General features: G+C 37.3%; 1 protein-coding gene across 1 annotated transcript in view; it reads right to left on the bottom strand.

The window, feature by feature from the left end:
- Nucleotides 1–15,613, bottom strand: part of dnah5 (dynein, axonemal, heavy chain 5) — a 172,738-nt gene that overhangs the window by 36,703 nt on the left and 120,422 nt on the right. The window contains exons 61-65 of the mRNA XM_052143760.1: nucleotides 14,814–14,951; nucleotides 9,873–10,008; nucleotides 6,126–6,442; nucleotides 4,052–4,207; nucleotides 822–1,004 (exon numbers count right to left, since the gene is read on the bottom strand). Of these exons, the coding sequence (XP_051999720.1) occupies nucleotides 822–1,004; nucleotides 4,052–4,207; nucleotides 6,126–6,442; nucleotides 9,873–10,008; nucleotides 14,814–14,951 (930 nt within the window). The remainder of the gene's footprint in view (nucleotides 1–821; nucleotides 1,005–4,051; nucleotides 4,208–6,125; nucleotides 6,443–9,872; nucleotides 10,009–14,813; nucleotides 14,952–15,613) is intronic.

Below are 15,613 nucleotides of genomic sequence, written 5' to 3'. Positions count from 1 at the left end.
CAATTAATATGGTGTAAGTGTAAAAAGCACAAATGTCAGGGCATGTCAAAACATCTTCAGGATCCATAAAATGCCTCATACACCAGAGGGTTATCAAACTTAATACAGCTGAGTTAAAAATACTATTTTACTTTGATTTGAACTTGTCCAACTAAATTATGTTTGCTGAATGAAACTGACTTAATTTGAATTAAATTAAATAAAAAAATGTCTCAAATTAAATTAATGCTAATTAATTTATTTACATTTTACCATTTAAAAATCCATTTAGAATTCTGCACATTTTAACCTAGCATCATCGCAGGAAATGCATGAAAGTCTGCAGATTCAGTCTGAACCATGTAATGAGCCCACACTCTATTCTAGAGTTTGTTCTAGTGTCTATCAAGAGAAGCTTCATGATATGCTGGGGACAGCATTGATTCGTTTTAGGTAAATGGTCAAGGGCGTTGATTTGGCTTGAAAATTGAGGGGTTGCAGCTTAAAGTATTTACCCATGCTTCCATTGATCATGGTATAAATAATGGTGGTGGGGGGTTGTACTTGCTTGTTTTGTCCCCACCCGGAATCTACGCCCTAGTAAACTGTTATATAAAATAGGTTTGAGCCAAGCAAACACTACTGCACTATTGCTACTGCAAGTTCTATTAGTCTATTTAACAAAAATTGCTAAATGATCATAGAAATGTTATAATCTATTGTAATTTAATGCAATTTAATTGAATTTGCATGTTTGTTTATTCATTCACTTAGGGATATAAGGTTTTCCTTCAGTGTCAAACATCTACTTTTCTCTGAGTTTAATTTCAGAGAGTCCATACTTGTTTCTCGGTGAGGATGACTCTACCCAGTAGCTGATCTTCCAGACCCCTCATTGTAACGGTGAAATCGATGATGGATGTTCGTGCGCTGATCTCAGGTGTGTATGCTGGGTTGGGAAGCTTGGTGGTCACATAAAGACGGAAGCCTTTCATCACATCCACCTCCTTATCACCTACTTTTACCTGATGACATGAAACAGAGATCAGAGTTAAAGCATCCAGATAAAGAACTGCCCTGATATCAGCACAAATACACATCCTTTATGAATCAAGATTTGCACATTAGACCCTTATAGAGAAGTTACTAAATAGAGCCATCTAAATGACCATCCTAACATAAAAGCCATTAGAGAAGTTGTTTAAAATAATATATCAATTATCTTGCAAGGGAGTAACTCATTTTATTTCCATGCAAATTAGTGGGAATAGAGTTTGCAGGGCTGGTAAGTGATTATGCAGTGGTTTGACAATGATAAAGCAACGTCAACATCCCATGTTCCGTCTCAGCTATAAAAAAAACATGTGATCATGTGTTTGCACCTTTATATTAATAGAGCTGGCTAGTTAAATCTGTCAGAGGCAGAGCACTCTCTATTGCCTGCTATTTCCAGATTTTTCTTGAACGAGTGAAGCAGCTGCTGTGGGTGAGGATGGAGTAAGATCACATGTTCAGAGTGACAGGATGTTTGATAACGAGATGAAGAAAGAGATGCATTAGAGTTCATGACTGTCACTCACTATCATGTCCCGCACTAGCAGTAAACAGCTTGAGCAGCTGGTGCCGTCACCCGACCAGGAACCCGCAGCCAATTTCAGCTCAATTTTAACAGTGCAGAAACTCAGATGAGAATTAACTAAGAATAATTTGTGTCCCCAGAAAAGCTATATTGTAAGCAGTGTTATGTTGTTTTAACACCCGATTCTCTACAGGAAATATGCAAATCAGGCAATCCTGCAAACACTCCCAGAAAATTGGCGGTGAATGCATTTTCCACTGTGCCATTGCCCATCTTGCTGGCCAGTAAAATTTTATTTAGCTTTAAAATTCAGTTTTCCACTGACGCTAATAGTACTACATTAATTTAACATTAAATAACCCTAATTTACATATAAATAAGCCATGTTAACTCTGTAAAGAAAGAAGCCGTGTTTACTCTGCAAAGAATAACATTGAGTTTATGCAATACTCACAATCTCAGAGCATTTAGCACTTGGTTAAACTGGATTCTCGGGTGGTTAGTGAGTAAGAAGCAGGTTTTTGATATAGTGTGCTTAAATGACTCAACTGTTTAGTGAATTTGCCCCTCAGACTTTTTGTTATGAGAAGTAAATTTGTATGTCCTTTTTTATTTTCTGAGCTTATATATCGCTTTTATCCAAAGCGACCTACAAATGAGGAACATAGCAAACAATTTGTCATTCAAAAGTTAACAATATTAAATTATTAAATATAAATGATTAAATAATGAAACATATCAGATTTGTTGAAAATTAAGATTAAAAGGCTCACTGCAACTGCAGTTTTCAGCAAACATGAAGAAAGCGAGAGTGAAGATGCAGTAAATCATCAAGATGCAGCATTACAGCATCACTGAAAATGAAGAGCAACCAATCAAACAAAAAGCAAAGACATATATACTGGATTAGATTATGAAAAAACTGTCTGACTGTCCCACTCAAATCCGAAATATAGTAACTGCGTCCTTCTTGAATGTCAGATTTTTGAATGTGCGGGAAACTGGCGAAAACTTGCATTACCTTCAATGGCCTCAGGTCCCGGTATGTTCACGGCAAATTGAGGACAGATTACAGACAGAAGAATGATGAAAAGAGGAATATCTCACTTTGAGCAGATGTGTGAATGGCTTTCAGCTGCAGATGGCACAGCATATCAAACAACAGGGTGAATGCGCAGATGTGATTCCTTTAGTAGACTAATTACTAAAGGATCACTAAAAATCACATGACATGTCTCTAGGTGAACGACCATACAGATATAAGAACATTTGCACCAGCTCGCTAATAACTTTGCATGCTGGCATGTTCATGCAGACTGATCTTAACTGACTGAACAATGTAAACGGAAATAGATGTCTGCATCAAAGTAGGTGGAGCTCCAGGTCACACTTACCGATGACGAAGACCAATGGCAGTAATAAGGTATTTAGCAGCTGGTATGAAGTTTGCCTAGAAGTTCACGCTGAAGAGCTGTTACTAAGCATGAAACAAGCTCAAAAACCCCTTTGCTTTTTCCAGATTGTGTTTAAAATTATGTCAAACCTGTTCATTCTTCAATTCCGAATGAAGTATGTATATAGGAGCCTTAAGTTTCATGTAAACATTGGGAAGGACACATCAAACCATCACTAAACTTGAACATATTTGGTGGTGTAGACACCCAGCACCTTTTCACCATGAAGAGATAGCTCATGTGCTCATGGTTGCCAGATTGAACAAGTAAAGCATAACAGTGGCAGAATATTTTTAAACTGTGTAAGAGTCAATATCTGATTGGGGGATTGCATCTCTTGATATCTAGTAGCCCCAAACATGTCTAAATCTACGCCTATTACCTTGCTTCTCTCTGGAATATTAAAATATGATCATTTAATATCTGTTATTTATCATATGGAACTTACAAAAAAAAATTATATTTTAATGATTAGTTCTATGAAGTAATGCATGGCACAATTGATCTTAATTTGATGTTAAGGGGGGATGGCAGTTTTGTTTTGTTTTTTAAAGGGGATGGCACCCCCCCCCCCTTAACTCGAGCCCTGGATCCACTGTTACTCCAGAGATATTAATTGTATGAATCCCCAAACTGCAAATTCACAGAATGAGTTAAGACTTTGCACTGACAATAGATGTTGTTCTCAGACTTCATTATATTTTTGAAAATGCACCTACTGTTTGCACAAATATACCCATAGGTAGCGCGAATATTACAACCCATGGCCAGTTGCACAATGCTGAAATTGCAACTAGATTTAGCGCTTTCTCGATAATTGGATAAGACGTAGCACGCGGTCATAGCCCATAGTTTTGTGTTTAACGCAGGTGCAACAATAGCCCAAAAGTGTCTAATTCGTCTCATAAAATGTACCGTATTTTCTATGGTAAACGTTACTGAAAATGTCCTGGGAAATGGCATTTATATATACAACAAGGATAACTGGTAATATAACAAAGTCGGGCTTCTTTTGAATCTTGAGGACCTCTCAAAATACCTTATATGTGGATCCCATCTTGATGAAGTTCTTCTCCAGGACATTGTCCAGGGCAGGATCCAATTCCTCCTCAACATCCTCAATCAGTAGTGGGCGTCCTAGAGATAAACTGTCCTCTAGATGGTTTCTGAAGTACTTGTGATTCAGTGAGGTGATCTGTGAAAATAGCAAGACCTCATTACTGACTCAGCTCAAGTTCTGCTACTGGGGAAAGCTATTACCTGAGGAGCAGATGATTTGTTATTAAGCTATGCTTCGAAAAGCATGCCTGACCTCTTCAAGAGAAACCATGCATGAATGCAAGCTTTGCATTTCTTATTAGTACTCAACACAATTCCCAAGAATATAAATCAGATATGAGAGAGTAAGCAAATAAGTTTCAAATCTAGGGTGGGTTGAACCAATAAGGATTAAATTAAGCAGAGCTTAGAGCTAATACAGGGTTTGTTGATCCACGTTTTATTTAAATTTGAGTTGTGTTGCACCACTTCATTTTAAATACGGTTTTACAAATCAGAGATTAAAATTTTAACCTGCAATTAAAACCTTCACCAGAGATTAATTTTGTCCGCCATGATTGATTCTGAGCCTAGTTGTAGATCGTTAGTGCACAGGGCTGATCAAGCAGGTTGAGAAAATGTCACAGCAGTGTTTACAATGTTACAAGCCTGAAAATATGGCAGCATAATTTATGAAAAAAGGACAGATTGTATGAAACAAAACACTCGTGGAATGGTCTCGAATCAGCTGCCTCCACAGAAATGAAGAGCAGGCTGCCTAAAGAGGAGAGAACATGAGAGTGCAGGGGAGCAATAATAATCACCTGTCACTTGATGCTACTCTTGTTAAATGCCGAATTAGTGCTACATTCGAGAGACCCGTCTCTTTCCTTTGTCCCAGCATGTAAAGGATGGGGAAGCTGGTAATTGCGCTGCCACAGAGTTGACCCATTGTACTCACACCTCAGATTTAAAAGCATGCTACGTAGCTGTCCGCCCAAAACTTTGTTCCATAATAAACATGAATAATATGATAAATATCATTCATAGGGCTGGCAGCACATCAACTATTTGATTACTTCGTCATTCATGTTTAATTGTATGTGAGTTTTTTTATTTAAACCACCTCAACTGCAAGTTTAAAGTTAATTCTGTCATGCTAATTGAAAATGTTTGTTACAGGATTCCAATCATGGAAAAACAGGAAATATTTTACATTTTTAAATTGTGCTTTCCATGCCTGGAGAAGTCTTGTAAATCTACTTAAACTTAAAAAAGTAATGGATTTACAGTCAATATAATTTATTCTGTTTACACTCAGCTCTAAAATAGTTAACCTATAAAATGACTAGAAATTGATTTTTGAAACTATTTTCAAAAAACACTTTCCAAAAATCTCTATACTAATGACTAGAAAAGTCCTGGAAATTCATTGGTAAAAAGGTTGTTTTTTTGTGATAATTTATATAATCTGATAATATATATATATATATATATATATTACATACTACCATTCAAAAGTTTGGGGTCACTTGCCTGAAATGTTTCTCATGACCTTAAAAATCTTTTGATATGAAGGCGTATGCTTAAATGTTTGAAATTAGTTTTGCAGACAAAAATACAAAAGTACATGTGTGCAAATTCTAGGCAAAGGCTACTTTGAAGATGCTAAATAAAAAAAAAATGTTGTCACAACATAATTCTCATATTTCCATTTCTATTATTCCATAGATGTGAAGACTTTACTATTATTGTAAAATGTGAAAAAATGTAATAAAAAAAATAAAGAATGAGTAAGTAACCCTAAACTTTTGAACGGTATATATATATAAAATATTGCCCCCTAAAGTAGCTTCAATATAATTACTTTTTGTTTGAAGCTTAGTGTGCTACATTACACAACATTTGTGACTTTTATTTTGTCTACTTATGAGTATCTTGTACCTTGGCAAGCTAAAGTTACAAATTAACTTCCCCAAAACTGTTTTGCTAATTATGCCATGAAGACTCATAAACAACATTGCCCAAAATCATGATAACTTGAATGAAAAAGAGATTAAATTATGAGTGGTCACCTGGAGCTCATTCTTTGACTCTTTGTTCTTGATCCACATCTTTCCCTGTGTCTGGGGATCAATCAGCAGGGGAAATCTGGCAGCCTTTGTGACAATAATCCCATTCTGGATTGACAGGTCATCATTGGGCAGCCCCTGGAGGTTCCATTCACTCACTGTTGGAGTGTCGATTAACATCTCAGTGAGGTTCAGATTGGCCCTGAAAGGAATACTGCGAGACTTCATCTCTCTTTGCCAGTCAGTGAGAAGGAGGTTGCGGAACTCCTGGTTAAAGGGTCCAGAGTAGGACAAGAAAGCTGTAGCCAGGAGCACGTCACCTGAGCATGGGAAACAAATTATTAAAGACATAGAGAAATTATCAAGCAACAAGAGTAACTAGAATTTCACATTTCTGAAGTAAATATGAATGTGAAAAACTTGCCGTACTGATCATAAGGTGTTCTGAGTGGTTTTTAATGTGTCACTATGTGATTGCTAAGGTGTTCTAGGTGGTTGCTAGGATGTTTTGGGTTAGTGCCAGGGCATTGCTGTATGGTTTGTAAGATGCTCTGAAGGGATTTTAAAGGGTTAGTTCACCCAAAAATGAAATTCTCTCATCATTTACTCACCTTGATTCCATCCCAGATGTTTATGACTTTCTTTCTTCTACAGAAAACAAACAAAGATTTTTAGAAGAATAACTCAGCACTGAAGGTCATTGCAATGCAAGTGAATGGTGATCAGGCTTTGAAGCTCTAAAAAGGAGATAAAGTCAGCATAAAAGTAATCCATCAGACTCCAGTGGTGTGATCCATGTAAGCGATTCAATCGGTTTTGGGTGAGAACAGACCAAAATGGTACTCATTTTTCAACGTACATCTTGACAGCAGTCTCTCTAGCAAATCATGATTTTAAGCTCGATTACACTTCCTATAGCACCATTTAGCACTCTGCTCAAACGTCAAGCAATAGGAAGTGTTATCGAGCTTGAAATCATGATTGTGCCTAGAGACCACAATGGCAAGATGTACAGTGAAATAGTTATTTTTTGGTCTGTTCTCAGCCAAACATTGGATCGCTTCTGAAGACATGGATTAAAGAACTGGAGTCTGATGGATTACATTTATGCTGTCTTATTCTACATTTTGGAGCTTCAAAGGCCAGATCATAATTCACATGCATTTTATGGACCTACAGAGCTTAAATATTCTTCTAAAAATATTTGATTGTGTTTAGTAGAAGAAAGAAAGTCATATGTAAGTTTAAAGGTTTTTATGTTTTAAATGGGTTATAGGTTTATAGGATTTTTAGCATGTTTTATCATCTGCCAGGTGGAAGTTGTAAGTCTGATTGCTAAGAAAAATAACTGTACACACAGGGCTGGACTGGGAAGAGAAATCGGCCCTTGATTTTACATGGCAACTGGCCCAAGTTGGGGGGTTTGGTTCGCTGTCCTTTTCTGCATATCGTGGTGCCATTTTGTGGTCTGTTCTGCATAACGCGATGGCTCATTTCTGCTTATTGCGGCCCATTCGGCACATTTCGAGGCCGCTCGGTTCTCCCGCTGGCCAGTCTGCCCCTGATCAGCCCCAAATTGCGTCGGCCCACCGGGAAAATGCCTGGTATGCCAGATTGCCAGTTTAGCCCTGTGTACACATCTCAACAAGCAACACAATTTGAGGCATAATTCATGTCCGTAGCCTAAATGGTACGGGACAACGTATGTGGCAATTTTTATCACTTTGGGCAGGGCCATTTAACTGGTGGCCCGCCAATCATTTTTATCTGGGCCTCTGTCTGATTTTGAACAAATTGCCAAGCACTCTGATCATCAGTGCGCTCTTAGCACAAAACTCTTTAAAAACACTCAGCGGCGTGTGCCACAGCATTCAGCGGTCGTCAGATAGCACACAGATCTGAACGGGGCATGCATGTTTATGTTTTTCTGGCCATGGTTCAGTCACACTGCTTTCCAAATCATGAGCCAGCACTCTTTAGGTGAGCATATTTGATATTGTTTTAGTCAATCAAATGTGTTTCTGAAACATTTCTTAGCTGCGGTGCGGAGTGCAGTACAATCTATAACTGTAAAAATATATTACCACAGCAGTTGTTACAGAAGTGGTGACAGCTCTTATTCACAATCTTATTAAACAAAAGAGAAATCGATGATGAAAAGCAAACCTTCAAGGAAACGCAAAGAAAGGTTTGCTTTTATTCTCCCTACTTCATGTAAACCCTCTGTCTCACCTGTTCTGTTTTGTAGTGCTCGTAAAAAGTGATAATGCGAAGTACCACTGAACATGCATACATGCATATATACTCAGTGAGAACTTTATTAGGAACACCTGTACATCTACTTATTCAGGCGATATTCTAATCAGCATATCGTGTGGCAGCAGTGCAGTGCATAAAATCACATAGATCCAGGTCAGGAGCTTTAGTTAATGTTCACATCAACCATCAGAATGAGTCATCTAATTTCAACTGTGGAATGATTGTTGGTGCCAACGGGCTGGTTTGAGTATTTCTGTAACTCCTGATCTCCTGGGATTTTCACGCACAACAGTCTCTAGAGTTTTCTCAGAATAATGCCAAAAACAAAAACATCCAGTGAGTGGCAATTCTACAATTCTATTCTTATGTTGATGAGAGAGGTCAATGGAAAATGGACAAACTTGTTCGAGCTAATAGAAAGGCTATGATAACTCAGATAACTGCTCTGTACAATTGTATTGAGATAAATAGCATCTCAGAATGCACAACACATCGAACCTTAAGGCGGATGGGCTAAAAGAGGAGAAGACCATGTCGGGCTCTTTATTAGGACAAGACTGAACCAAAAAGACAAACACACACACAGGTGTCGGACAGCTGCCCGTAAATCTCTCTCTTTGTCGCACTGCCGTCTCCAGTCGGCCCTTATCCCTCTCGGGCTAATCAACCTGATTATAAATGTATTCTTATGTTAAATGAGAGCTCTATTAGATTGCCATTGTTTTCTTTTGTGTATTGATATAGATATGGTCCAATGATAAGATATGGGTTTTAGCAGATCTATCTCATTTTTAAACAATAGCCCTGATATGTTAAAATTATCATAATGTTTTTATTTTCAAAGTAAAGTTAATTTACATGTTTGTTTGTTTGTTTTTTTTTAAGTTGAAACTAGTTTGGTGAGGCTATGAAGTCATGTTTGTTCTTCAGCCAGATCTTAAGAAGGAATTAATGACCAGACCTTAAAACATTTTAATTGAATAGCACTGACTGTTGTAATGAACAAAAAAAGGAATAATGGTGTTTAGTTTTGTTTTTGAAGTTAACATGTTACTTACAATGAAAGTGCTATCTTAGATAAATATGGGGGGGGGTGGCATCCATCAAGGACAATTTGGCCCCTATATAAGAAAGCAACTGAAGAGCCCTGACTTGGGGTAAGAGGCTTGTTCATATCCCTAACCCCAAAGTATGAGGAAAAGTAGTGTCTAACCTTAGTAAGCAGCTAACAAGCTCTCGTGTTTCAATATCTTTGCTTAATTTTAGTTTCTATTCAAAGAATGACTTCCACATCTGAAAAAAAAAACATTCTAAAACGTTTTGGTGAATAGAAATACAGTAGCATATCTGGAACTTAAAGCTGATCACTTGCAAAGCAGACCGCTAAGTCACATAAGGATAAAAACTATAAGAAGGGAAAAGTAGGTCTGAAAATTAATCGAGTCAAATTCTGGAAAAACTGCCTGAAGGGTTCATGTAAAAAAAACACACCAACAAGACGTTTGGTTTGAGCAGCAAATTCTTTGCTCAATTCTGTCCAACGCTCCTTCTCTCCTGCCAGCCCGCTGATAAGACTAGAGGCCGTCTGCATCTTGTGTCGACACCGTTCTGCATCCTCCAGTAGAGTCTGTGACAGAAAGAGGAAGGTAAAAAAAACAAAATGGCCATGAATAGTTAACTTTGTATGTGGTCTGTTTGTAAGTGTCCTTCATGTTGTTTGCCTCCACATTGGAGACTTGTGTAAATGACAGCAATCTTGGAAATGAAGTGAATGGCACTCAACCCTGATGGACAAGCAATGTGATTTAACATAATAAACATTTCTTTATCCAGTGTTTTCCTCACCACTTTCCAGCAAAAGTGCTCGGCCACTACTGAATATACAATGCCACTCCTGAAACCATAGCTAAATAAATGATAGAGCTGGTAGACTATGGCTCTTTCAACATCAGGTTTGTGGGTTCAGTTCCCAGGGAACTCAACTAGAAAAAACAATTATGAATCGAATATAAAATATTTTGTCAAGACATTTTACCCAAGTAATGATCTTGCAGTCCAAATTGAATGCAATGAGATAAAAAGACACTGTCTTGCCAAATATACTGGCAAGCAAACATTGTTTTATTGAATTGCACTTGCGGGCTGCACAAAACATCACAGTGCAACCAGTATAGTCTGATTCACAAGCAAATAACTGTAGCAAATTTCTCTGTAGCAAACACTGTATGTAATAAAACATTTCTTATCTAAACCATATAAAGTTAACGTAATTAAAGTTGTTTTAAGCAATTGCGGGTGTTTTGCTAATTTCCGCCAGACTTAGCTGCTGAATAAAAAAAAAAATACAAATAATAATAATAAAAAAAAGAATATATATATATATATATATATATATATATATATATACTTCAAAACCCACACCATCCACAGACATGTCAGCCAAAATAATGTCATGCTAAACATACAAAATGATTGACAGGCAATTACTTTTTTGCTATTTAAAGAACCTTTAATGCTCACAGAGTCAGTTATGATTTTAGGGCACCCTTTTCAGTAATATTTGTTAGGTATTAGGGACGTTTTATGCATTGTATTACAAAAAATTACTTACAGCACCTTTAAACTGCTTGCATAAAACTATGGATTAAAATCTTGCATCACAACGATTAAAATGTTAGAAACAGATGTGGCCAAATCAACAGAGTTAAATTAATAATAATTTGTACAACTGTAAATATACACAGATAGAACGTCAACTTTGTATTTATATATAATTGAATATTTGTATATGAATTAATTCTGTGAGAACTTATATGACGCTAGCTTAATATATATATATATTTAAATTTTTAGGAATTTTTGCCTTTAATTTCAGTGAAAGGCGACATAAAATGATTAGTAGAGAAAGGGGGAATAGAACTGGGACATGGCACAGTCCAGACTCAAACCTGCATCCTCAAGGGAGCAGTATTGCTCTTGCATATCAAGAACAAGCACAACAACCCTTGCTAAAAGATATATTATATTGGGAAATCTTACATAAACCGTGTCAGAGTGATTTCAATTGGTGCAAGTTGAATATTGCTAGCTCTATGTTACAAATGTTTAACTCGGATGAAATGAGAAACAAAAATTTCAACAGTGTGGAAATAGCCCACCTCCTTGTTCATGTCCTTAAAAAAGACAAGATGAGAAATATAATATACCATGACCCTTCTGAGCTTAATAAGACCTTTTATTCAAAGTTATACTCCTCTGAAAACTACTTTAAATGATTTAGGGAAGGTTAGTGTACCTCTTTTTCAGAATCTGACAGAGAATATCTAAATTGCCCTTTCAAAGTTGAAGAGGTATTAAGGATTATCAACAATTTGCCCCATAATTAGGCATCTGGTCCTGATGGCTTAACAGGGGAGTTTTATCAGTTTTTCTAGTCAGAGTTAGCTCCACTGTTTATGCCAATGCTAAACACATTTTAAAGCAAAGGTGTTATTCCAGATTCTATGAATAAAAGTTGAATCTTCGATTCTTAAAAAAGATAAAAATCCTTTAAATTGCTCCTCATATCGCCCAACGAGTCTCTTAAATTCAGACTAAAATTTTTACAAAAATAATTGCTTCACGACTTAACACTCTTTTACCAAAACTTAGAAAGCCTGATCAGATGTCAAAGGGAGATCTGACTCAGATAACACTATGAGACTCTTTAATTTAATGGATTATATTAAGTCACATAAAATTCCTGCTTTATTGATATCGTTAGGCGCAGAAAAAGCATTCGATAGTGTGGAATGGCAATTTTTATTTTCAGTTGTTGAGAAATGTTATATGGTTTCTATTTTTATAAATTGGATTAAAAATTTTTCATAGGGATTCAGTTGGATCAGAGTCTCCCCAGGTGGACAGCACTGAGTCGTCCGACCCCTGGCGGATGGAACGCCCCTCCGTGTTCTGGCAGTCGGTAGTGAGCCCCTCCGCCCCTGGCAGTGGCTCCACCACTCCAGGCGGCCGGCAGCGAGCCCCTCCTCCTCGCAGATGACGGCCATTCCTCCAACCCCTCCGAATTATGGCAGCTGGTAGCGAGCCCTTCCACCCCTGGCAGCGGCTCCACCGCTCCAGGCAGCCGGCAGAAAGGATGGCAGCCGTTCCTCCACGTCCAGGCGGCTGGCAGCAACCCCTCATCCACAGGTGGACGGCCAGGGCTGCTCCTTTAAGCAGACGGCAGTGGCGAGGACTCCACGACAGCACATCCCTCCTCCTTCCCGGGTTTCGGAACCAATGTAACAGGGTTAGGATGGGCAAGGAGGCAGGAACCGGCTGAACAATCAAAATAACGTTTAATGAAAACTTGAAAAGACTCAAGCAAGTACGCACACGGCAGCTGTGTGTGGCTCTCCCTCTCTCTGGAACTGCCTCCATGGCTGATTAGACCAATTGGGGGCTCGCACTCACAGCACGGCCCTGCCTTCCTCCTCGTCACATTCACCTAAAGCCTTAACTCTGATTTTTATAAGGCCTTAAATGAAAATATTTTCAGCAATGGTAAACATAAGGTATTAAATATTTCCTAAACTTATTTCATATGACGACCAAGAAATCCTTTCAAGAATTACAAACATTGGCCCTTATCTATCATGGCATCCTAATAATCCTCATCCTTGAACTGGCAACATCACTCTACTCTCCTCTCCATCAATTGCTGGTGTGTGGTGAGCATACTGGCACACTATGGCTGCCATCGCATCATCTATGTGGATGCTATATAAATGTAAGGAATTATTATTATTAGACAGCACTAAATTGTAAGTTTCATGTGTAATTAAAATAATATCAATAAAAATAAATGCACCACCACTGTACCATTGTTTTTTTTCAAGTTGTCTTCTATTTTTAGTATGTAGCAATCAGAACATCAGGAAAACGAATTACAGTGTTTAAAGTCAACTCAGATGTTTATTCAATCATTGTTAAAGTCAACATCTGTTTTGTAAGGTATGATCAGGCAAATCAACACTAAAAGGTGAGTCAGTCACAGGCTGTTAATCACACAATTATCAACTAATTATTTAAATGTTAGGAAAGCTCATTATACATTGTAAGTGGGAACATTGGTGTTTGCTTCAATCCATTTATAAACCAAGTGTTAATTTTGTAGAAGCAAACAGAGTACAGACAGTGTGATTCATTCGTGGATAGTTTTAGATTTATTTAAAAGACTGCTGATTACATTTAATCTAATGCAAAAATGCAAATGGTTGATTAGCTATTTACTCAAGACACTAAAAGACAGCTGATTCATAATTTTTCTTTGAAAAATTTAACAGAAAAGCAAACGATTCTGAATTGCAGTTCTTTTGCTCACAGCTGGAATTTAAGACAAAAAAATAAAAATAATAATGTTTTGTCAGTGAATTCTCTATGAAATGCTCAACTGTAAAAAAAAAAAAGCTGAGATAAAAAAAGCTAATTTAGGTTTGATGATTACACCCTACTGAAATATAGATATTTCCAAAATATTATTTTTTTTGTAACAGGACAGGTAAACTCTAAGTTTGCTTATCACTGCTAGCAACTTGTTACAATAGATTAGAGCTTTCTTTAAATTACATGCAATTGGTCACTCATGCAAATGCAAAATTCATGCTTTTTCTCTGAAACTGGAAACTAGCCAGTTCATTTTCTCACTGTCTGTGCAAGTTGCTCACAAGAATAATAACAACATGGACAGGTGCCAGGCAAATATGAATATCTCAATTCATTCCAAGTTCCCACCAGGCATCTACATGGGTATGTAGTTGATCACTCAGTTAACGATTTTACACACCTCTACCAAATTCACTATTCTGTTATTCAAATCGTGCAATAGAGGTCTACAATAGGTTTGATGGGTTCCGACAAACCGGCTGGTGTGGGTCAGTTTTTCAAAAGATAAGCGAGTTAGGGGCTATCTATGCTGTTTATCAATAGTTTTTAAAAAATCAAAGCATCGCTAAAGAGGATAATAAACCACAGCACTGTAACTCCACACACATGAAAATGCTAACGTTCACAGCCTCACGGATAGGTGTACCTGCCCAGGCAGAGCAAATATCAGGTGTAGTACTTAAATTATTAATGCTCATTTTAGATGTGTTATTAAGCTAAAGATATCCCATTAGAAGCAGTCAGTGACTTTTTCTGTTTCTTGTTCTATTGTCGTTTCAGTAATGTTACCTAATTTTGAATTTCGTAGGTATAATCAGGGTGTAATTTAGGATATGGTGGTGGAGGAACCCTAAGAGCATGGAGTTGTTATCGGCTTTTTGAACTGCTAAAAGCAGGCAGCAGATGAAGGCGGAGAGTGCTTTAAACAGTGCCAAACTACTAATTGAGCAGAATAGGTTCTGATGCATCACAAACTGGACACCTTTTTTTCTTTTCTTAAGTAGTTACCTGTTTCTCCATCATTGCCTTCTCATACTCAGCCTGAACAACGTCAAGCTCTGCTTGTTTAGCATCCAGTTCAGCCTGAGCTATCTGGAGGTCCACATTAGCTCTGGCTAGCTTGTTCTCCTGCACTGCCAGATTAGCCTGAGGGTGATGGAGGAAAAGAGAAAGAGAGATAGACAAGAGAGTGAATGATCCAGCAAATGAACAAGCTCCTGGAAAACAACAGGTTGCAGCAGTAGGCATTCATAGAAAAATATAAATAATTTTCTAGTTCAAAAAATACACAACTCAAACGGTTGTTGTTATGGGACAACCACTGGAAAACGAAAAAATACATAAATATAAAGACCCCATGAAATGGCTTTTTTTTTGTATTCCTGTGTTGAGGCAGATGGAATTAGTGAGAGGGACATTGTTATTCTACAGAGCATTTTACTGGACAAAAATTGGTATACATGTCCGAGTGTAAGACGAGTCATCGATATTTTAGTCTCTTTTCTAAGAAGAGAAAATACAGTAAATTTAAAATTGCTAACTGTCACCTTTTATGAGTACACTAGCATATATATGGCCTCAAAGCCAGTTGACATGGACTAAAAGCCACACAACTCCAATTTTTATTTAATAGGGTCTTTAAAAGAGTGCATCTAAGGGCTTATGCACCCAGATAAAAGGAAACTATTCAATCAAAATATTATTTTATAAAAAAAAAAAAAAAAAAAAATCACTAATAGAAATTCCATGAATAATCAATTAATAAAAATGTATAAACTTATCCATAGTTTCAGCAGTGTAGGGGCCTG

This window comes from Xyrauchen texanus, chromosome 15 (genome assembly GCF_025860055.1).
Source record: "Xyrauchen texanus isolate HMW12.3.18 chromosome 15, RBS_HiC_50CHRs, whole genome shotgun sequence".
Classification (NCBI taxonomy): domain Eukaryota; kingdom Metazoa; phylum Chordata; class Actinopteri; order Cypriniformes; family Catostomidae; genus Xyrauchen; species Xyrauchen texanus.
The sequence above is the reverse complement of the archived record's forward strand: the minus strand, read 5'-3'. Positions and strand labels throughout refer to the sequence as shown.